This window comes from Drosophila suzukii, chromosome 3 (genome assembly GCF_043229965.1).
Source record: "Drosophila suzukii chromosome 3, CBGP_Dsuzu_IsoJpt1.0, whole genome shotgun sequence".
In the NCBI taxonomy this organism is placed as follows: domain Eukaryota; kingdom Metazoa; phylum Arthropoda; class Insecta; order Diptera; family Drosophilidae; genus Drosophila; species Drosophila suzukii.
In genome coordinates, this window is record NC_092082.1 from 56,101,642 (window position 1) to 56,127,526 (window position 25,885).

General features: G+C 34.9%; 1 protein-coding gene across 3 annotated transcripts in view; it reads right to left on the reverse strand.

The window, feature by feature from the left end:
* Positions 1-25,885, reverse strand: part of alpha-Cat (catenin alpha) — a 154,300-nt gene that overhangs the window by 118,358 nt on the left and 10,057 nt on the right. For 2 of the 3 annotated variants that reach the window (XM_070996779.1, XM_070996781.1), the window contains exon 3: positions 3,213-3,530. The exons of the other annotated variant lie outside the window; for it this stretch is intronic. In XM_070996779.1, the coding sequence (XP_070852880.1) occupies positions 3,213-3,530 (318 nt within the window). The remainder of the gene's footprint in view (positions 1-3,212; positions 3,531-25,885) is intronic. 3 annotated transcript variants of the gene reach the window in all.

Sequence of the window (25,885 nt, forward strand, 5' to 3'; positions counted from 1 at the left end):
ATTCCCCAAGTCAACGATGTAACGTATCTCGGCGTCCACCTTGACAGACGACTAACCTGGAGAAGACACATCGAACGCAAGAAAGTACATCTAAAACTAAAGGCCAGCAGCTTCCACTGGATTCTAAACGCTCGTTCGCCCCTGCGTCTGGACTACAAGGTTTTGCTCTACAACTCCACTCTCAAGCCCATCTGGACATATGGCTCCCAGCTATGGGGGAACGCCAGCAGAAGCAACATAGACATTATACAGCGCGTTCAATCGAAAATCCTGCGAACTATCACTGGGGCACCATGGTATATTCGCAACCAAAACATCCACAGGGACCTAAGCATTCTTACCGTAAAAGATGAAATAGACAAACAAAAAGCGTCCTACAACGAAAAACTCTCTGTGCACCCTAATCGCCTCGCAAGAGGCTTGACTTGGGTTTCCAGCCGATCCCGTCTACAACGCAACGACCTGCCAAGCCAGCTATAACATTCGGGCCCCTTTAGCACAACATAAGTCATATGACTGTGAGTTAGATTAATTAGTCAAAGATTTGATACACTTATTCTTAGTATTCAAAGGGAGAAGATTCAATAAATAAATAGCAAAGCATTTAAAAAAAAAAAAAAAAAAAAAAAAAATATCACTTGTGAAATACGGACATCCCATACAATTGTCTATATGGAGTGTATCTTGTTCTTCACTCGTGCAAGGTGACATGTCCCGCGGTATTCACATCCGTTCGAAAAAAAATACGTCTGGGTTTGATTTAGATGCATTAAACCATGAGTTTACAGAGCGCGTCGTAGTCACTTCCTGATGGATTCGACTATTCAACTGCTTATACATTGGGCAAACTCCCTAGTTAGCGGAGTGATTGCCACCGCAGTTGCTGCACCTTTAAGTGCGAGGATCGTCATTGCTCGATGGGCAGTATGCGGAGTCATGAAGCTCTCCACAAGATACACACATTGGGCGCAGTATGCAGTATGACCGTATATGCACATATTCTTGACAATTCACATATTGTACAAGTCCGTAGCGTTTGTGTGGTTCTGATACAGTGATTCTACGATGTAATATACTGCGTTTATGCGATGGCCATTTTACGCTTTCATTTCATGACATGGACTGATTCGTGTGTGCATAAACACCGTTTCATGAATTGGACAACACACGAAAGTCGCCTATGAATTCAACCTCAAAGCGTGAAATGGTAACAATTAAACTGCGGTAACTCTATATAATTGTCGGTTTTGCCAGATCGATATAAATACACCTTACATTTAATAAATTATTTTTTTCATTTCGTGCCAATGGAAACTAGTTTTCATCTCTTATTTTGACGGTAGAAAAAAATACTGACTTTGACACACTTTATCTCTAATACTAGCAAGGTTATCAACGGCATCTCTGTCAGCTGAGATTGAAAAAATGCATGAATTTGGCCGTGTCGTTTTTAAGAAATCGTGCACTTTGTTTTTCTTAAGAGAACTGTTGTCTGGTTCGAGTGCTACCGTAAATAGCGGTTGGGGCTTCCTTTCCTTGTTTAAAATGTTGAAAAGTGATTTTGCTTTAAGTTCTTATTTTCTAACGCCCTAGTTATTTATGCTGGTGTTACATCAGACTCTATGCCCTTTAGTACTACTTATAGGCCCTTGCTGCTTTTTAGTTAGATGCTTCGGTAATACTCTATAATTGTGTTCGGACTTCATTATACCCTTGCAGAGGGTAAAAGAAGTTTTAAAAAATTATTTCTTTGGTCTTTTTTAACATATAAACTCCTACGCTTGAAAATAACATTTTTTAATTAGTTCGGAATTTCGAATTTAGTTTTATCAAAATCGGACTACTATATCATATAGCTGCCATAGGAACGATCGAAAAATTGGGTGGAAATTGGGTAAATAATACGACAATATGACAACAAATTATAGCTTCGGTGTTTTTTGACATATTATCTTATACTATTGGGAATATCATTTTTTGTATTTTTAAGAAATTCGAGTTAAATTTAATAATTATAACTGCAAGGGTATACAATCTTCGGCTTGCCGAAGTTAACGTTATTTCTTGTTTTCAATCGACATATACGAAATGCAATAGTGTTATAAATAAAGATTATCCATACCCACTACCTCATTTGAACTCTATTATCAAACCAGTGATTAATGTATCTGATGTTCTTCAGAGTCTTGATACTGTCAAGCTCTTATTTTCACCAGCTCCTGACAGAATACCAAGTTGTATACTCATGAATTGTTCATTCTATTTTGCTCTTCCCTTAACATTGATATTTAATCTGTCCCTAAGTCAGAGTAGATTTCCATACATATGGAGGGAATCCTTTATTGTTCCCATTGTTTAGTTAAAGTTGTCTATATTACACTCCCAAAACTTCATCAATTCGATCGGAACAATAATTTAGAAGATATAGTCTTTGAAAGTTAGGTTCTTCAGGTCGTTTAGCTTGACGTAACACACTTCAATCGCGTCTTTCTTAAAACCACGACTTGAAAGCCGGTGGGCACGATAACAAAAAATATTATTTTTTACAAATTTAAAAATTAAAAAACGCAAAAAAAAAAAGCTTTTTTTTAAATCTTAGCCATAATTTTATTTGTTTTTTGGTTTCCTAATTCCTTTGTCTATGCAGTAGATTTTGAGATCCACTAACATACAAAATGTAAGTGATAATTTTCTGATGATCTTGTCACCAGTTATCAAGTCCACCGGATGGCTACTTTACCCAGTTGATCTAATCATGTTCGTCAGTCCGTCTGTGCGCCTGTCTATTTCGACGCGAACTAGTCTTTCAGTATTAAAGCTATTGGGATGAATTTCTCAAAAGTCTATTTTCTACTGAAGGTAGAATATAAGACGGAACTAGATCGGACAACTATATCCTATAGCTCCCATAGGATTTATCACAAAAATAATAACAAAATTTGTTGAATTAAAGTTTGGTGTTTTTTTTACCTTAAATCTACTACTCTTAGGAACATCATTTTTTTAATATCTCAGAGTTTCAAAACAAATTTAAAAAAAAAAGGTCGACTATATCATATACTTCGTTTTCGGTAAAACAACCCAGCCCCAAACCCAACCCCCAGCCTAAGCTATAAAACTATGATACACAAATTTTGCTATTCACAATAATGAATATATATACCATACATTATCTGGAATGCACATCTTAAACCTTATTGTTTTTTTCTTACGTCAAAATCGTCCAATGCTGCAGCCAGCTCTCCTGCTCCGCTGTAAATATCTGTCGGTTGGGATGACTTTCCTTGGGCAACGTCACTGATAGTATTCACAGCATCACAAACTTGTTTCAGAATAAAATCGCGATTCACTTTTGCTAAATCTAGTTCTGGATGGCGAACATATACTTTTGATGCGGTCAAAAGCATGGTAGAGTGCTTCTTAAGCATCGCACGAGCAGCTGCTAAATCATCCCGTAATTGGGGATCCTTAAGTTCTTGTTGACGTTTGGCTGCTTGTTTTATAAGTTCTCCAGCGTTGCGACCGAATTGCTAATAAAGAAAAATTGAATGTTGTAGATAATTGTGCACCGGTTTTGATTTCTTAATTATTCTATTATTATTCCCCTTTGACACTATTACTTCCTACTAACTTACCACATATATTTTAAACAAAAGAGAACGCTATAGTCGAGAGCCTCAACTATCATATACCCGTTACTCTGCTAACGATTCAAAACATTTTTGCAAAGCCGATAGATATTGACACTTTAAGGGACGTTTTCTTAAAATTTTTTTTTACGAAATTTTACTAACACGCTACATAACGTGAAACCTATGTGGCGCTAGTGAAATTTCGTAAGAAGCCGATTTTCTGTATGAATATATTTCCATCCCTCTCGCACTCTATTTAGTTAAATTATAACTTTAAGGGGGGAGCCTGTTTTAGAAGTTTAAAAAAATCGATTTATTTGGCGATTATTTTTGGGAAGTAAAGAAATTTTCGATTGAAACAAAACTTTCCGGTTTTACTGTTATATATTTCAACAGTCTTCTTTTTTCAATTAAGTAAATGTTATTTTATGCCTGGTACAAGCATTTCGCTAAGGCGCCTCAAGTGTGCAAGTTATATGACACATTATTTAGGGGCTCTTACCCAATTTATAAACAACTTTGAGCCGAGAGCTAATTTCCAAATAACTCTGACAGACCCGAGATAAATCCGTGGTCAGCTATTTCTGCCAAGCAGGCCTCCAAATCATTCCCACCCAGATCAATTTCACGCAGTCCGAATCAAACGGATGCTGTAAACATCCAAACCGATATTGTAAGCAATCGGAGTCCCAAGCGAGCCCTGAGTCCGCTAACGTAAACAAAAGATCCCCAAAGCGAGTCCCGAGTCCGCTAACGTAAACAAAAAGATCCCCAAGGCGGTCCCTAAACTCCGCTAATGTAAACACCAATTTCCGGCCAAGATTGGACTTCGAATTTAATTGGCAAATTGCATCATCCTATTTTCCGACTCTCTTGAGTCATTCTCTTTATCAATTTTTGGGGATAAAATCTCTTAAGCCGAGGTTTGATTATTGATCATTGAACTAGAGAGCAGGCAGTCCGTTTTTGAGATCCGAATCGAGCAGTACAACAATTCGAGAAAAAGAGCAGTGAATTAAGTAAGTTCGACCTATTGAAAAATTGTAATAATGAATAAGTGATTGTTAAAAATAAAAATAAATTTTTTTAATCAATTCACTAGTGAGAAGCTTAGTTGGCGCCCAACGTGGGGCCGTGTGATTAAAAAATTCTAAAACAAAGCTATTTAAAAGCCAAAAAAAAAAGGTTTAAAGGGAATTTTGCGCGGCCAACAACCCGATACAACCGACGAATATATAAAGCCTGTGTTGATAAAAATAAGTTGGAAATTAATAAATGCAATAATCCCCTTAAACTCTATACAAACTTAGGTGGAAAATAATTAATGGAATAATCCCCTTAAATGTCAAATTACAAAATAGTGACCGTAACATAAATTCACTGCTCGGAAAATATAAAATAATTAAAAAGTGACAACAAAATTAAACAAAACAAATAACCATTGTGGAAAACAATTTAATTAAAAAAATGTTAAAAAACAAAATTTAACAAAAAAAAGTCTTCGAAATCATCAACAAAAAAACATTTAAAGAAAAAAGGCTGAAGGGCAATCCCTCGCCAAGAATAAGCACTGAAAAATGAAGGAAGACACCAAATTAAAAACCGAAGAAAGAAGGAAGACCCCAAGATACAAAAAAGGAAGAACGACCCCAAGCAGGATCATCATCCAAGAAAAGGACGACTCCAAGAACAACAAGAAGAAAAATAAGGGGGACGATTCGTGAGCGATACTATCTTTTTTTTATTATTATTATAAAAAAGAAATATAATTATACAAAGTGGAAGAATTAATTTCTGATTTCGAAAATATTCTCAAAATGTCAGAACCTTCAACAAGCCAGACTGGAGCAAATAAAAAACTACACATAAATCCGCCTCAAGAACATCATCAGGCGATTACAAACAATACAATGTTAAATGTAGGAGATTTAATTAAACAAATTGTAAACTTTGAATTGAATCCATTAAAGGAAGAGATCGTTAACTTAAGATCGCAGCTTTCTCATAAAATTAAATCGGTTGAGGATTATCAGATAGAGATTATAGATCCAAATATCAAGTTCGACACATCTTATGAGATCATCAAATCTGTTAGGGAATATAAAGGAGAAGAAGATAAATATGTAAGCTGGAGAGAATCAGCTGAAATAGCCATGGGCCAATATGCCAGAGGGAGTGAAAGATTTTATTCCGCCTTATCAATATTAAGAAACAAAATAACAGGAACGGCAAACGATGCCTTAACCCACAATGGTACGGTATTAAATTTTGATGCCATAATGGCCTGACTTCACTTTGTCTTTAGCGACAAACGTCCAATTCATATTATTGAACAGGAATTAAGTGTTTTGAGTCAGGGAAAATTTTCCATTATGGATTATTATGGTACAGTTAATAGAAAATTAACTCTACTTATTAATAAAACAATTATGACCTACGGTAGAAACAAACCGATAACAGCAGAAATTAATGAAAAACATAGGAAGACTGCTCTTAGAGTTTTCATTACCGGCCTCAACGGCCAAATTTCAGATACAATTTTCTCAATGAATCCACCTGACCTACCGAATGCAATGGTCATAGTTCAGGAATTGGAAAGCAACAACATGAGGGCGCATTTCGCAAATAGTTTCTCAACCACTCAAAGAAAAAATAGTGAACCAAACTCTGGTGGAAATGGTCAAACACATTTCAACCACAAGCAAAGACAACAAAACAACAATTACAACAACCAGCGAAACAATAATAATTTAAGGTTTAATCATGACAACAACCAGAACAAAAATACTTATGGTTATTATAATCAGAACAAAAATAATTCCTGGAACCAGGGTAGATTTAACAATAACCAACAAAATCAGTGGAACACCTATAGGCAGCCACAAAATAAGCCAGAGCCAATGGAGGTAGACGAGTCTATCTAGGTTCAGAATAAAGCTAACAACGGCTATAATCAAAACTATAATAAATTTCAAAATAATAATTATAGCCAGAACAAGTGGGATCAAACAAAAAAATTTGAGACCCAGAACACTCAGCAAGGACAAGCCCAAAATAAAAGGGTACCAACTGGAACTGTTAACCAACCGGCTAACAAGACAATGAGACTAAACAATATTGAGGAGAACCATTTTTTTGACAAAAGTCAGGAGTAGGCTTAACCTACTTATTTAGAAATGACCCGAAAATAAATAAAAAATTAAAAATATTAATTGACACTGGGGCAACCTCGTGTTATATTAGAGCAGGAGTTTATAAAAAAAAGAATGAGCTTCCAATATACAAAACAGTATCCACAGTGAATGGATATTCAATAATTAAATATTATCATATGATAACTATTTTTGATACGCGATATACTTTTTATGAAATAGAAGGGCTAGACTCAGATCTACTGATCGGCTATAACCTATTGAAAAAAATAGGAGCTGTGATTGACACAGCTAAGGGAGTTATTAAATACAACGGAATAGAAGAAAAATTAAATTATGACAACGGAAACAATTTAAACCAACATTCTTTAACAGAAGAAAACACCATTCTTCCATTAAAAGAGTTTATATTAAAAAAATTCTTTGATGAAAAGGCTCAAATCAAATCCGAATCTGAAATGGGTAATCAAAGCGAATTTAGTTTGGGATATACAAATCCTGAACATGCCGTCGTTGAAAAATCCGACAAAAATAAAAGTTTGGAATTAAAAAATTCCGAACACGCCGTCGTTGAAATATCCGACAAAAATAAAAGTTTGGAATTGAAAAATTTTTAACATGCCGTCGTTGAAAAATAAGCCAAAAATAAAAGTTTGGAATTAAAAAATTCCGAACACGCCATCGTTGAAATATCCGACAAAAATAAAAGTTTGGAATTGAAAAATTCTGAACACGCCGTCGTTGAACTATCCGACAATCAAAAAATAAACAACATAAAAATATCATCTGCAGATCAAAGAAAAGATCTGGAGAATGAAATATTAAATATTATAAATGAAGAGCATTCAAAAATAAATATGCAGATTCCTTTTAGGACAGATATACGCGGTGAAATAAACACCGTAAATGATAGGGCCATTTACAGCAAACAATACCCTTATGCTCTATCAGCTTAAGATTTTGTAAATTCTGCAATAAGTCGAATGCTAAAAAAAGAAATTATAAAGCCAAGTAGATGTCCTTATAATTCCCCTGTACTAGTGGTACCAAAAAAGGGTTTCAATGAAGATGGAACTCCAAAACTAAGACTCGTAATTGATTATAAAAAACTTAATGAAAATACTATACCTGATAGGTATCCAATGCAGGACCCTTCAGTGATTTTATCTAATCTCGGAAAAGCCAAATACTTTTCAACAATTGTCTTGGAATCTGGATTTCATCAGATTCTCATGAACGAACCTGACATTCATAAAAACCTCATTTTCAATAAATAATGGGAAATACGAATTCCTAAGAATGCCTTTCGGTTTGACAAACGCTCCTAGAATATTCCAACGAGCGATGGACGATATTTTGAGAGAACAAGTGGGTAAAACATGTCATGTTTATATGGATGACATAATCATATTTTCAAAAACAATTGAGCAACATTACAAAGACTTAATTGTCATTATTAAAATTTTGCTGAACGCAAATCTGAAAATTTCGATTGAAAAATCAAAGTTCTTTAAATTAGAAACAAACTTTCTCGGTTACGTTGTTTCTCACAATGTGATCAAAACCGATCCCGAAAAAATTTCTACAATTGTAAAAAATCCGATCCCTAAAAATATTCGAGAGCTTAGCACAAGAAGAACTAGTACAACCGGACTATAATAAAAAATTTACCCTAACAACTGACGCGTCTGACTTAGCAATTGGTGCGGTTCTTTCTCAGGAAGGAAAACCAATTACATTTATTTCAAAAACTCTAACCAAAACTGAACAATTATAAGCGACAAATAAAAAGGAACTTTTAGCCATAGTATGGGCTTTTAAAAACCTTCGAAATTACTTATATGGGGTTAACAACATCGAGATCTATACCGATCACCAACCTCTTTCATTTTCCATTTCTCCTTTATTGAAAGCTATTCACCCAAAATTATTTATGAGCCAGGAGCAACAAATGTTGTTGCGGACGCTTTATCAAGGATCCAAATTAATAACTTAACGGAAAGTAATGAATCGGTCTCAGATCAAAATACTCAGCATTCAGCAGAGAGTAGTTCTGAGAATGTTATGCAAGAAACCCGAAACCCTTAATTCAGTTTAAGCAACAATTGCTAATAGCAACGGGGAGGTAATGCAATACATGAGTCCATTAAGGGGGGCACTCTATGAAACAGCAGAAAAGATTGTCAGTTTTCTTCTTTTTATTGTAAATCAACCAAAAAACACAGGATATTCCCGTTTACAATATCTTTAGACATAAGTCTGAAGTTAAGAAAACAAGGTTTTGTTTGTAAAAAAAAATTAAAAATGGCGGACATATTGAACATCGCCCACGCCTGGTTTTAAAAAAGTTGTCTCCCCGTCCTCACGATATCGTCTCAAGTTGAAGTCTGAAACATACAAATTATATATCAAATTAATCAGCAGGCTTGTCTCAAGTGCATGAACCTCAAAAACTATTGAAATTTTTTAAAATTAGCAACAAAACCATATAAAAACAAAAAAGTGAATTTTTACTCTGTTGTTTTTATTGAAAAAACATTGAAAAAAAATTTTTTTTCATGCATTTATGTGGTTCATGCACTTCTCTGTTCAATATCCTACAAAATGAGTGTTCATTTTTGAAAATCGGTTCAATGGTTTTTTTTTTTATCGTGAAGACGGACTCTAAAAACGTGGTTTTGAGAAAACGCGCTTCAAAGTTTAGGTTCAGAAAAAAAGATAGTTCAAGGAACACCTGGCATGACTATGCACGAGCAAATTCTAGAAATTATATCTCCGAAAGTAATAGGAATTCGACTTTGAAACTTTGCAATTATGTTCTCAGATAATATATCTATCGATTAAAGCAATAAAAAAAAAATCGAATTTTTGAACCCATTTCATAGAGTGCCCCCCTTAATGTATTCGGAAATACTAGACATATAATAGAGTATGACACTCCAGAAAATTTAATATCAATATTAAGAGAATATATTCCACCCAATATAACAATAGGAGTTCACTGTACTCTAGAAGATTTTTATAGAACTCTAAAACCACTTAAAGACAATTTTATAAATACATTTTTATACATTTAGACATTTGTCCAGGATGTCGAAGACGCTGAAGACAGTTTCACAGAAACTCATTGTAGAGCTCATAGAGGGCTTGATAAAAATTATAAACAAATAACTAGACTATATTATTGGCCTAATTTATACAAAAAGCTTAAGGAGTTTATAAAGAAGTGCACAATCTGCAATCAAAACAAATACAACAGACACCCAGTACAGATTCCTATCGGTCACGCGCCTATTCCAGAAAGAGAAGGTGAAAATTTGCGTCTTGACATATATTACGCCCAAAATCTTATATTCATTACTTGTATAGGTTCCTATTCGAAATATTTGGTCGTAAAAGAAATCCTAAATAAACTAAATATAGAAAATAAAGTTTCAGAAATTTTACAACAATTTCCATTAGCCAAATCTTTGATGATAGATAACGACCCAAGTTTATCTTCATCCCAATTCAAATCTTTTGCTCAAAGACATGGGATATCTATATTCCTTGCAGATCCTCGACATAGTACGTCCAACGGACAAATAGAAAAGGCACACTATACTTTAACAGAAATTGCTCGCTGCATTAAAGATGAGCTTAATCTAATTGATTATTCGGAAATTATAGTTAAAGCAGCACAAAAATATAATTTAACAATTCATTCAATAACCAACCACCGACCTTTTGACATACTACTTAATAAAATCAAACACAAAGATATTTCTAAATTATTGCAACAAGCTCAAGAGAAAATGTTGCATTTCCACAATAAAGATAGACAAAATAAGAATTATCACGTAGGAGAGGTAATTTACGAAAAGAAACATGGGGAAAGAAGCAAGCTTAATTCTAGATACAAAAAACAAGTAGTTAAGGAAAAGCTCCCTAATAAAGTTATTATAAATAACAGAAACCGTACGATTCATAAAGATAATATTAAATAATTTGTTTCAAATTACAGATAATGATTTCAATAATGTACTTATTATTGCTGGTAGCTACAACCAAATCCGAAATTATGGATTACTCGAACCATGATTTCCTTCTTTACAAGGATACCAAAGATGTTCTTATTTATGAATCATACGCAGATTTATTTCATATAACTAATATAAGTCTTTACAGAGATATAATTAGTCTTGAAACAGAATTTCTAAAGAGTCACGACAGCAACAATTTTCTTTGGGAAATATCCCACGATTTAAAAATTATCCAAATACTTATCTCCCAAATTATACCCAGTAGATCGAAAAGAGGCAGTAATGAAGTAGGCACTATTTGGAAATGGATAGCGGGAACACCAGATCATGATGATTTCATAACTGTCCAAAATTAAATCGATGATTTAATACAAAATAATAACGAACAATTCGATATTAACTCTAAAATATATAAAGAGATAAAATCTTTATATGAAGAATTCAAAACAGCCTTTAAAGATCAAGAAATTCGGCTTAGAAAATATCGTCTGCGCTTGCTTACTTACGATCCTATGAATTTAATGGACACAATAACACTCGCCAAAATTAATGGATCTAATACTAAAATTCTAAACAATGACGATATACAAGAAATTTATAAGCACGAAGATAGACCTGTAATTATAACAGACCTTTTAGATATATCTGAACTTAAAATCGCTTTGCATCAAGATCTTATTATAATTTACATAAAATACCCTATTATTACCGACCGTTTACAATTCAAGATCGATTTCAAATGATGATGGAAAATTATTAATTGATAATCACGTCGCAAAATGTAGAAATAAGTACTATGAAATGTCAAATTTTAAGACAGAAATATTTAATAATTATTGCACACTTAGCCCAGAAGGATCTTGTTTCACCAGATTACTAAATGGAGAAAAATCTTTTTGTAACAAAATCAGAGAAAAAAAATAAAAATGTTGATGTAATTCAAGATGGAGCCATTTTTGTAAATGGAGAAAATACAGTTAATGACACTCATTTAAATGGGTCATATTTAATTACTTTTAATGGCACCTCTATAATTAATAATATTTCATACACCAATGTAGACAATAAGATATTGGAATACATCACAGCTCGGAAATATACAGATTTCTTAATATCCAAATATATTATATCTAATGATTCGGAACTCTCATTTGATAATATTAACATACTAAATCCATTTGTTCAAATTAAACAAACTGAAATACCAGTTATGTTAATATTAATCATATTCACATTTATATATTTAATTATAATGATTATAATAAAATTCAGAAAATTTTTATTTATTGGGTTGGCAAGAAAGTCATGTCGTTTTTTTTCAATATTTTCAAAGATGATTTATTTATATCAGGACTTATAATTAATCAATTATGTATTGGCCGTTTTGTTCGACCACTAATGACCATCTCTCGGGCAGCTGCATAATTCCGCGCTCGAAGAACTTTTGGTCTTTTCCAGCAAAGAATCGAGACAAGTGGTTTTCGACAGCCTCATCTGAATCAAAGTTTTTACCATTCAAAGAGTTTTGAAGAGAGCGAAACAAATGGTAATCTGAAGGTGCTAAGTCCGGACTATAAGGTGGATGTGGTAGCACTTCCCAATTCAGCTCCGTTAATTTTTGCCGAGTGACCAAAGATGTGTGGGGCCTAGCGTTGTCATGGTGAAAGACTATACCCTTGCGATTAGCTAGTGCCGGCTCCTTTTCTTTAATTTTTTCCGCCAAATTGGATAGCTGGCGACAGTACACATCTGAATTGATGGTTTCATTCCGTCCCAGCAGCTCAAAGTGCACTACACCCTTCCAATTCCACCAAACAGACAGCATAACTTTCCTCTGATGGATATCGGCCTTTGATGTGGCTTGGGCTGGCTCATCTTTCTTGCTCCATGATCTTTTTCGTTGGACATTATTGTAAACAACCCACTTTTCGTCGCCAGTAATGATCCGCTTCAAAAAAGGATCGTTTTTAATCCGTTGCAGCAGAGAATAGCAGATGTTGATACGCTTAGTTAGGTGAATTTCCTTTAAGTTATGCGGAACCCAAACATCGAGCTTGCTTACGTAGCCAAGTTTCTTCAAATGGTTTTCAACCGTTGTATGCGACACACTGAGCTTCTCTGACATCTCCCGCGTTGAATAGCGCCGGTTTTCATCCAGCAAAGCCTGAATTTGTTCGTCAAAAACGGCCGATGGTCGACCAGAACGTGGGGCGTCTTTAACTCCAAAATCTCCAAGCCTGAATTTGGCAAACCAGCGCTGACATTGGCGATCACTCATGGCATCTTTACCATACACTTCGCACAATTTTTCGCGAGCTTCGACCGCTTTTTTTCCTTTTCGGAAGTAAAAAAGCAAAATATGCCGAAAATGCTCACTTTGGTCCTCCATGTTTAATTTGCTATAGCTTCCACAAATGTTATCGAATAATTACCAAATTTTCGTCGATAGTACCTAAGACAATAAGCTTTAAAACGATACTAAAAAGTGTGACCCTGGTGCTCGATTAGTCGTAAATAAATTAGATTAAAAACGATTACTAAAAAAAACGACATGACTTTCTTGCCCACCCAATATTTATTTATTCGTATATAAATCGAACCAGAAAGCAATATTTACGATATTGAGATAAATAATATCCCCGACAATGAAAATACCCTAGAAGAAAATATCATTGTCGAATTAACCAATCAATTAAATTCAATATACCCATCAGTTCCAATGAATCGGGACGATTCAATTTAGAATGAGGGGAGTTTTATGACACATTATTTAGGGGCTTTTACCCAGTTTATAAACAACTTTGAGCCGAGAGCTAATTTTCAAATAACTCTGACAGACCCGAGAGAAATCCGTGGTCAGCTATTTCTGTCTCTCTTGAGTCATTCTCTTTATCCATTTTTGGGGATAAATTCTCTTAAGCCGAGGTTTGATTATGGATCATTGAACTAGAGAGCAGGCAGTCCGTTTTTGAGATCCGAATCGAGCAGTACAACAATGCGAGAAAAAGAGCAGTGAATTAAATAAGTTCGACCTATTGAAAAATTGTAATAGTGAATGAGTGATTGTTAAAAATAAAAATAAATTTGTTTAATCGATTCACTAGTGAGAAACTTTATTTGCATATGTCCTGGGGCGGGAAAGATGCAGGTCGCAATTTCCATCTGAGACAAAAAAAACCAAAAAATTTTATATTTTCAATAGTGTAGCTTCTAGTTAAACCTAATAAATTGAACATAAAGCAAGAAAATCAAAAAAATTTTTTTTTTAAATTTACTTCAAGTTAAACCTAAAAAATTAAACAAAAATAAGAAATTCAAGTTTTTTTTTTAATTAAAAAAATTGCTATTTTTCCGAAAAAAAAAATGTACTTTATGTTGTGTAAAAAGTGGGTTAATCATAACTTTCTTAAGTTGTTTTAGGTTCAACTAAAAGATAATTTTATCACGACTACAATAAATGTTATCTCGTTCCGATAGAACGTATACTTTTTTCCCAATCTTTCTCGCCAATTAGGTAACATCATAAAAACGAAAAATTGAGAAATCGCACGACAAAGTTTTCCGGCTGCTCGTCTACTTGCTCGACGCTTGCTTACTAACTCTTTCGTAACTTTTAAAGTACTTGAAATTTGTTTGGGAAAAATTGGGGAAACATTCTTGGTTAGTTTAAGTACATATTTATACAAAAAAAAATCGATTTTTTGGAGATTCTAAAGCAGGTGAATCACTTTTAACGATAATAAGAAAAAAAAATTTCATTTAAATTTTTACAAAATATTAAAAAAAAAACAAGGAAGAACGCTATAGTCGAGTACCTCGACTATCAGATACCCGTTACTCAGCTAAATAGAGATATGCAAGTAGCAAAGCGAGATTAAAATGCGCCACCTACCGGCGGTATACAGATTTAAGCGTTATGGGCGTTAGAGTGGGCGTGGAAAATTTTTTGGACTAATCGATAGGTATTGACGAGACCATTACATTTCAGTTAAAATTTTTTATCTAGCATAAAAATTGTGGGCGTCACAGGTTTTCGCGGCTTATGGGCGTTAGAGTGGGCGTGGCATATTCGCGTAATAAACTTGCGCTGCGTATACGGCTACGGAATCTAAATCTGAAATCCCAATTCTCTCTTTGGTAGTTTCCGAGATATCCACGTTCATATTTACGATTTTTTGAAGTTTGTGGGCGGTTTATGGGCGTTAGGGTGGGCGTGGCAAACATTTTTTTTGGGTCAATCGATAGGTATTGATGAGAACATTACATTTCAGTTAAAATTTTTATTCTAGCATCAAAACTGTAGGAGCCACAGTTTTAGGCGATTTGTGGGCGTTAGAGTGGGCGTGGCACTCTACTGAAACAAACTTGCGCTGCGTAAGAAGCTCAGGAATCTGCACGCCAAATCTCAATAGCCTAGCTCCCATAGTTTCCGAGATCTCAGCGTTCATCCGGACAGACAGACGGACATGTGATCCTGATCAAGAATATATATACTTTATGGGGTCGGAAACGCTTCCTTCTGCCTGTTACATACTTTCCGACGAATCTAGTATACTATACTCTACAAGTAACGGGTATAAAAAATGAGGCGCTAGGCGGGTTCTAGCGTTAGAGTGGGCGTGACACCCTGCTGAACTTGCGCTGTTGGTTCTAACTATGGTTCTTAACGGTACAGCGACGCGAACAGCGAAAATGGACTTTGATTAAAAATTTTGATTGGTCAAATCTGTGGCTCGATGAAACGGTTTCTAGGCTGCATCTTTTGTTTAATTAATTCGGATTGGCCAAAGCTTTTATGCTGACGAATGGGTTCTCAGACTGGACCCTTTGTTTAAGAGTTTGAATATTGTTTATGTCTGCCGTCGTCGATAAAGGCGTGAGAAGTTTTTATACTACTGGTGCCGTCGATCGAAGGCGTGGGAAAGATTTGTGCTTGAGGGGTTAAATGTTTATGTCGGATTGATTTGAATAACTGCGATAGAAGGCTCTGGACTTATGTTATGGACAATTGGAATAATGGGTATCTCGGGATATACAGGTTGTATGTTGGGTTTGGTATCCAGGGTATTTGCTTTTTCTTCTTGTTTATCTTTTACGAGTTTGTTTATATCTTTTGATTGTTCATTTATTATTTGAAATTTTTCATTACATTCTTTGTTTTCAATTACCATTTCTTGTAAGTTTTGTAGTTTATCCTCCAACTCTTTTTTATCATCTTCAGTTAATGTTCCAAATAGGTATTTGTGAGCTGTCCCTAAAAAGTTTATTAATCCCCGTTTTTGTCTCGATGATAAAGTAATTCCCTTAATTTCATGTTTTCATTGTTTTAATATTAAGGCAATGTCTGCTAAGTTTTTAAATTGGTTTTCGTATTTTATAAATTCCCGATATGTTTCAAATATTTTAGTTTGATTTATTTTAATCATATGATGTTCATATTTTAGAAGTATTTTTATAGTCCCTGTGTTCAGAAGTAAATAACCGTTGTTCGAAGTAATGGGTGTAATGCTAATTTGTTGACACTATCATGATCAATTTCATTATCAGAATCAATACTGTCAATTTCCCTGGAATACGGAGAGAGAATTTGCATTTTAGCTTTTTTAAATTTACTTATGTGTTTTACTACTTTATGACCCCTATTAGTTTCTTGCCAGTGCTTTTCGTCTTTTTGTTCTAACGCTCCTGTCTTTTTGAATGGGTTTACTAATTTAGCTTTACGTTTCATTTCTTTTTCAACTTTAGTGTATTTCAGATCTACTTCATGTTCCTCGCGGTCTTTATTAATGTTATCTATCTTATGTTCCTTTTGTTTTTGCATATTTATACCCGTTACTCGTAGAGTAAAAGGGTATACTAGATTCGTCGGAAAGTATGTAACAGGCAGAAGGAAGCGTTTCCGACCCCATAAAGTATATATATTCTTGATCAGGATCACTAGCCGAGTCGATCTAGCCATGTCCGTCTGTCCGTCTGTCCGGATGAACGCTGAGATCTCGGAAACTATGAGAGCTAGGCTATTGAGATTTGGCGTACAGATTCCTGAGCTTCTTACGCAGCGCAAGTTTGTTTCAGTAGACTGCTACGCCCACTCTAACGCCCACAAACCTCCAAAGAAAAAAGCTATGACGTCAGAGCCAGACAATGCGAAATGTTTTTACGCGTGTATGTGTGTGTATGTAAATAGTTGCCGGCCGAACTTAGCGGCAAAGAAAAAAGCCCTGCCGGCGCTCAGAGAGAGCAAAGTGCGCGGCTAACTTATTCTATTGAATAATGAACCCTTTATCCATTTGTCCCATTGACGGGCAAAAACCTTTAAAGATCTGTACATCTTTATTTATCTCTTTCAAAGAATATGAATTAGCTTAATAAATACCTATAGATTGTCCCAAAAAAACTTTTCCGTTTTCAGTCCAATGCTCTCAGACCAAAGTAGTTAGGACAAGACTTGACACTAGAGCCAGAAAACGACATACATCCATACATACATATGTATTTATGCATGTGTGTGGACGTAAAAAATTGCAATCTAATATCCGCGGCAAATATAATTCTTTCAAACAAAGCTATTCAACCAAATATTTTGAAATACAGAATGTGCCTTAAAATTGTGTATGTTTAGCAAGCATACATAAATATAAATGTTTTTTGTCTATTTTATGTGTTGCTTTCTCATTCTTGGCGCTGGCTGAAACAAAAGCAGAGCCGAGAAATGAGAGCAAGGGAGAGAGAACAAAGTTCGCGGCTAACTTATTTTAAAGTATGTTATCTGAGTAACGGATATCTGATAGTCGAGGTACTCGACTATAGCGTTCTTCCTTGTTTTGCTTGGTTTTATTCCGTAAAGAAATATTTCAGCAGGAGTTTTACCTGTGGTATCATGGGTTATTTCGTGATTATAAACGTATGTTGCCTTTTCTATGTTCATTAACTTCAGCGTCCGTAAGTGTGTTAATAATTTTAAGTTTTTCATTGATTGTTTTATGTACCCTTTCTATATCGGCTATACCATTCTTGCTAGTTGTAATTTCAATATTAATATTTTCCTTTTGTAACCAATTTTGTAATGATTTAGATACTAGGCCAGGATCTTGATCCATTTTAATGGTTTTCAATTTTCCTGTCATATTAAAGATTTTAAGACGAGCTTTTTTACTTTCAATCCAATCTGTGGTTTTTGTTTCAATAATAGAAATGAATTTTGAATGAATGTCGATGCATGTTACGTTGGTCAATAAAGTAATAGTCTATAACATATTTATCGCGAATATTTTTGGTTTCTGGAGTTTTTTCAAACGGAAGAGCAACTTTTCTGTGCTCTGCTTTGCATAAATTACAAATTTCACATTTATTAATAATGTTTTGAATAAGTTTTTGTGCGTCTGGGAAGTAGTATTTCATTTCAAAAGTGTCATAGGTCTTTTTAATTTCTTGGTGTATTGTTTTCTCATGTATTTTAATATTTTTTCATGAAAGTCTGCATATGTAGGCAAGTTGAGAAGTACTATTAATTTCATATAGGATCGTTGAAAAATTGCAAAATCTTCGTCATTATTAATGTACATAACAAAATTGTGTCCACATATAAATTGTATAATTATGTCTTTCGCCAAAGTCTCAGTCAAGTCACTGTAAATAATTTTATTAATAGTTTTGTTAAAGTAGTGAGTAAGTTTGTTAGTGTCTTGATTTCCCTTTTCAAATATAAGTTGGTGATTAAAAACGTTAACTGGTCGTTCAGTAATTTGTATGCAATAGCCATTATCTTCTTGTGCACTATGCACTGTTGCTGCATTAGTATCTACATCGTCTTCATTTTGAAATACTTCTTCAATTTTGTTATCTTTTGATTCCTTTTTTGTAATCCTGGATAGAGCATCTGCTACATGATTCTCTTTTCCTTTAATGTACTTTATTTCATAATCAAACTCTCTAAGCTTTATTTTCCAACGTTGTAATTTCATATTAGGTTCCTTTATATTGTGTAACCAAACAAGTGGTTTATGGTAAGAACATATTTTAAAACTTTTTCCAAAGAGATAGGGGTGGAAATACTTAGTCGCCCATACGATAGCTAATAATTCTTTTTCAATAGCTGCATAATTTAACTCATGTTCATTTAAAGTTCTACTGGCAAAACAAATGGGTTTCCCTTCTTGGGATAGTACAGCACCTAATGCATAATTGCTTGCATCTGTAGTTAGATCAAACTTCTTTTCAAAATCTGGATATATGAGAATTGGATCGTTACTTATTAAAGTTTTTAATTTTTCAAACGCTTCATTGTAACTAGGATCGTTTATATTTATTTTTGCTCCTTTCTTTAAGCAGAGAGTCATTGGTTTGGCAATTTTTGCGAAATCTTTTATAAATTTACGATAAAAACCACAAAGGTCTAAAAATGATTTTATTTGTTTTGGAGAGTTTGGAATTTTAAAATCTTGAATAGCTTGAATTTTATTTGGATTTGCTCTGATTCCTTCAGTTGAAATTATGTGACCTAAAAATTCAGTTTCTCGTTTCATAAACTCACATTTATCTAATTGTAGTTTGAGCTTCGATCTGCGAAGACGTTCGAATACTTTTTTTAAAGATTGAATATGCTCTTGTAAAGAGGTTGAAAATATAACAATGTCGTCTAAATATACTAGACAATGGGTACCTATTATGTCGTGTAATATATTACTCATACAACGCTGAAATGTGGCGGGTGCATTTTTAAGGCCGAAGGGCATTCTAGTATATTCATAGTGACCCTTCTTAGTGGAGAATGCAGTTTTTTGAATAGAGTCCGGGTCCATTTCAACTTGATGGAACCCTTTAGCAAGATCTAATGTTGTAAAGTATTGACATTTCCCTAACTTGTCTAATATTTCGTCCATGTTCGGGATAGAGAATTTACCATTGGTAGTTATTTCATTCAGTCCTCTGTAATCAATAGCCATACGAAATTTGGGTATACCCGATGCATCCCTTTTCTTGGGTGCCATTACAATTGGACTGCAATAAGGAGATTTGGATTTTCTGATAATATAACTTGACTTATCATTTCTTCAATTTGTTTTTCTACTTCAGCATCGTAAATGTAAGGATAACTATATTGGTTCTTCATGTTTTGTTTTTATAACGTGTTTGATTTCGATTCGGATTGGCCAAAGCTTTTATGCTGACGAATGGGTTCTCAGGCTGGACCCTTTGTTTAAGAGTTTGAATATTGTTTATGTCTGCCGTCGTCGATAAAGGCGTGAGAAGTGTTTATACTACTGGTGCCGTCGATCGAAGGCGTGGGAAAGATTTGTGTCTGAGGGGTTAAATTTTTATGTCGGATTGATTTGAATAACTGCGATAGTAGGCTCTGGACTTATGTTATTGACAATTGGAATAATGGGTATCTCGGGATATACAGGTTGTATGTTGGTTTTGGTATCCAGGGTATTTGCGTATACGTCACTTACATAAGTTCTTTGATTTCAGAGATAAACTGAGACGCGCTTCTGATGGTTTTAAGAACATGAGGTAGATTGTTCCATAGGCAAATAGCGTTAATAAAGAATTGCCTTTTCGAGCATAAGGTTTTATATCTAGGCAAATAGCATTAATAAAGAATTGCCTTTTCGAGCATAAGGTTTTATATCTAGGGATAATAAAGTTTTGTGTTCTTTGCGATTGAGCTAGAAGAAGTTTCTGAAACAAGTAAGGCGGTTCACGGGTGCACACAATCTTTTGAAAATGAAATATTGTCTTAAAGTCAATCCACTGACTAAGGCTAAGGTCAAGAATAAAAAAAAAAAGTGTGGTCAGTGCGACGAAGATTATACGTAGTGTCGAAATCTTTTTTTTAAATAACTATACACTTGCTTTTTTTGGGTTTAGACATAGTCCGTTTTCAATTGCCCAGTTATTCATTTTGAAAAGCAGGGTGTTACACATACTAATACAATCATTAACTTGACATAGAGGCTTACTAACATAGAACTGCACATCATCAGCGTATAAATGGACATCACCAGGGGACAGAACATTAGGTAAGTCATTAACATGGAAAGGTAAGACATTAACAAAGAAAAGGTCAAGAAGAGTATCACAGGTAGTGGTAAAATGTGTCGAGTGTCGAGTATGTAAATTAACTTAAAACAAGCCAATAGATTTGAAACTATCAAGCAGATGTTTTTCCCTTAAGATATTGCTATTCAAGTGGCCAGTAATAATAACGTCTGTAGATGGATCCAATCAGTGCTTTCGAAGAAAGATCTTTACTTGAAAGTTCTAAAAACAAATTTTCAATTTCGCTATCGATTGGGTGCTTATATTTAACGGTAGAATTCATTTTTTGTTCACATAAATAGTGACACCACCAGCATGACTAAAACGATCTGCACGACAAACAACATAATCAACACACGCAATAGACAAATCACTAAAATCGGGCAAGACACGCAAATAACATCAACATTAGACTGAACGAACAAGTACCAGAATTCATAAATTTTCTTCATAAGACTCTGTGCATTAATATGGACGACCTTAATACCCTTTTGTACTTAACTAAAATTCTAATTAAACTCACAGCTATGGTACTACCTATTTCAGTCTGGTCGAACATGTTGAGGACCTACTGGGAAGCGCGCCTTAGTGAAAATGAGGAATTCAAGAAACAGAGAGATAGTTGCAAACTTTTGACAATTAACAATAATTAAAAATAAAGACATAAACACTACAGATAAATATATAAATAAATAGAAAGATACAATTTTATACACGAGAGAGCGCTGAAGGCTCATCCATGCGCTCGATGCGGTATAACACTCTGCGAGTGAAGACGGCTGACAAAATTGTATGCTTTTTAAGCTTCATGGCCCATTTAATAATTATATAGTGCTCTCTTAAAAGCTGCTCATTAATATAGAGCAGAAAAAAAGCGGAGTTTGTGGTAGAGTGTCTTCAGTTTTTAACATTTTATAATTTGGATACCGTGCATGCGTAATTCGCAGGCCTGAGTTGCCATTTGCTGAGATGAAAGTTTGGCTTCTAACTCGCCCACACTCTCCTTCAAAGTGTTCAGTTCGCAGACCTTGTGCTACAGATTGTTGATACGCTCGTTCACTTTATCCCTGTCGGATCTTATCACGGCCACCTCAGCCTCAACGCTCGCGACCCGCTCTCCTACCAGCTTTAGATCAGCTACAATTCCATCCAAACGAGTCAAAAGGCCTCCGAGAATACCCTGCTCCGCGTCTTGGACCAGGCCAGGGAGTTTTAGGGTTTGCTCTTAGAGACGCAAGTTGAGCGTCTTTGTTGTCAGCTGTTGTTGTTGCTGGGAAGGCGCTTGGTAGATGAAGCCACAGTAACAGACATGGATACTGCGTACGTGTAGGGCAAGTGATTATGTAGAGGTGCGGTGGTAGTTGAAAGACGGCGGTAAATCGAAATTTGGTTCGCACACACAAGTGCAGATGCCGGGTTCGATGCACAAAAACAACAAAACAAATGCAGTTCGAAGTTTGTGTTTATTAAAATAATAGGTATAAACTTGATTTTCTTCGGAGCTATAAAAAAATACGTCAGTTAACTTATTACTGATTTCAAATGTGTGCTTTTTGCTTAGAATGAACATATTCAATTAATATGTTAAAGTTTTGCTGTGTAAACTTTCAAACATCGTTAGATATTTATTTATTTGTGGCAAAGAATATTTATCTTATTGCTACTTTAACATTTGTTTGGGGAGTCAAACCACTTGCTATAATTGTACAGCAAGAAAACTTTTTTCTGCAATTAAAATTTCGTAAGGCGAATTAAATATATCTGCCTGTTTTAAAATAGTTGGACATCTTTTCGATTCCTTATCAATAAATCCGACAAAATTCGACATAAGGACATTGGTGCAAACAAAATCATCTACAAATGTTTCCATTCGGAGTTAAACTCGGTCCCACAAGTTTCGCACTTAAGAGACACAATGGAAATTGTCAACGCGTTCATATCAACGCTGAGATTTTGGAAACTATAAAAAATAGGATTTTGGGACTTGAAAGGGAGGCTCTAGCGCAGCACAAGTTTATCTCAGCAGGGTGCCACACGCCCATTTAAACGCTAAAATGTAGAATATCAATACCCATGTAGGAGTCAAAACTAGTTAGAATCAAACCATTCATTAAAAAGTTATAGCCAAATAAAAAGGGCAATCTTAAGAACAGTCGCTTAGCTGCTTGGATATCTCCATCTCCCTCGTGGAGAATTTCCGTGTTCAAATCTCCTTGACCAATTTAAGACAACTGGTAAAATTTTTAGCCAAACATTTATCGAATCTGGATAAGTTTTAAGGTTTGGAAGGCATTAAGCCTAAATTTTAGAAAAAGGATTTTTGGGTCAAAGAGTAATTATTTTTTGCCACAAAATATGATATGTTGTACACTTTTGTATGTTGGTGGAGAGATCATCATGACATTTTACCTTGTTAATAGGAGATTTTGTTTAACGGCAAAGTACACAAAAAGACTTCCACTTCGATTTGCATTTAATAATTTATTCTACCCTTGGGTAGGAGACGTTTCCAACCCCAAAAAGTATATATATTCTTGATTAGCATCAGTAGACATGCTGAATTAGCCATGTCCGTCTGTACATCCGTCAGTCCTTCCATTTTTACGCGCACTAGTCTCTTAGTTTTAAAGTTATCCGGCTGATGGTCTTCTAGAATTATCGTTACAGCAAGTAAGCTTTATACGGAATTCATTAAATAGACAACTAGATCTTGTGTTTGTTTCAGACCCGTCTGAAGTCACGGTATCTAGAATTGACCCACTAGTTGTGCCTGAAGACCAGTATCATCCCACATTAGAACTTACAATTTGTCTTCCCTGCGTTGATACCCTCTCTCCTTTACTTTCCCCAACTAAAAGTAGATGCTTTCGTAAATGTGACTTTAGTAAACTCAACAACTTGATTTCGCAATATAACTGGACAAATTTATATAATTGCTTGGATATTGAAAGTGCTACGGAACTATTTTATAGTGTCCTAAACTTTTTTTTCTGTGAATGTGTTCCTGATAGTTTTCCTCTTGAGTTAGACAGGCCACCTTGGTTTACCAAAGTTGCAAAGACTTAGAAACCTAAAAACAAACTTCTATAAAAAGTAAAAAAAAGTCGGGTAGACCATCAGATTTTTCAAGATATGTGGTGGCTCGTACTAATTTTAATGTACTTAACACTCATTGCTATTCCATGTATTTGAACCAATGTAAATTTGAATTTTCAAAGGATCCGAGGAAATTGTATAACTTTGTCAATGCTAAGCGAAAGTCTTCAGCATTGCCATCATCCGTACGATTAAACTCTATTGAGGCATCGACGGATCCCGAAATTGCAGATTTATTTGGTGAATTCTTCCAATCTACTTATAGTTCTGTTTCTTGGTCTAATTCTAGCTACCCTAATCACTTAAACAGGGCAAATTGTATTTTTTCTCCTGTAATCACCGAAAGTTCTCTCTTAAGTGATTTAGAAACTGTAACGCCAACCTATTCTCCGGGGCCAGATGGACTCCCTGGGTGTGTTCTTAAGTTTTGTGCCCGAACTATTTGTAAACCCATTCTTAAACTTTTTCATTTGTCTATCTCATCATCTATTTTTCGTACTATGTGGAAAGATTCTTTTATTATTCCACTCCACAAAAAGCGTGCGAAAGTTAAAGTTCAGAACTATAGAGGAATCTCCAAATTGTCTGCAATTCCTAAAACATTTGAACGCATTATTACCTCTCAGTTGCAACATTTGTGCTCCTCTTTAATATCGCCGTGTCAACATAGTTTTGTTAAGCGTAGATCGACCACCACTAACCTGCTCGAATTAACATCTTTTGTACTAGATGGATTTAACAAAAAATTGCAGACGGACGTTATACATACAGATTTTAGTAAAGCCTTTGACTCTTTTTTTATTCAAATTAGATCAGCTCGGGTTTCCGAATAATCTGTTAACTTGGATTTCAAGTTATTTGAATGGTAGATCTCAGAGGGTTTTGTTCAAGAACGCTGTTTCCAAGATGATCAACGTGACATCTGGAGTGCCTCAGGGCAGTCATTTAGGCCCTTTGCTGTTTACTCTGTTTATAAATGATCTTCCTTCTATCGTGCTGATGATGTTAAGCTTTGTTTTTCATATAATAATGTTGAATCTGGTTTCTGCTTGCAGTCAGACATTAATAGATTCCAGGAATGGTGTCAGTACAGCCTTTTGAATTTAAACTATCTTAAATGCAACGTTATGACTTTTTATAGGGGTACGCCAACTTTCATGAGTTACTCTCTTCTGAACATGTCCCTGGACCGAATATACTCAGTAAACGATTTAGATGTTCTCCTGGATCCTAAACTTAAATTTGACTCCCACATAACCTCTACTGTAAATAAAGCTATGAGTATTCTTGGGTTTATAAAGCGTTGGTCTAAAGAATTTGATGATCCATACACTACCAAATTATTATTTACCTCACTTGTCCGTCCTAATTTAGAATACTGTTCTTCCGTTTGGAGTCCTCAGTATCAAGTGCACATTGACCGTATAGAGTCCGTACAGAAACAATTTCTTCTTTTTGCCTTACGTGGTTTGAACTGGGATCAAAACGTCAGGTTGCCTTCTTACTCGAGTAGATTGCTATTAATTAATTTGCCTAGTCTAGTAAGCCGTAGAATTATGCTTGGTACTATATTTATGAATAATCTTATCAGAGGCGATATTGATTCTGTAGATTTGGTAAGCCGCCTAACTTTCAATGTTCCTGTTAGACTAATGCGAAGCTACCATCCTATCAACTTGCCACGATGTTCATCTAATTTTAATCAGCATGAGCCCTTTCGAGTTCTTTCTAATAATTATAACAACCTATATCATTTAATTTGTTCCTCAACTTCTATCCCTGTACTAAAAACTAAAATCTTAGCCCATTTGCTTTAGTCTTGTTGATCTATGTTTTGTCCTGTCTTTATTTGTTCTATGTACCTTCCTCGCGAACCGTATTTGCCCGAAATTAAAATGGACCCGCGCGTAACACGTGCTTGGTGTCGTTTGGGCCACTT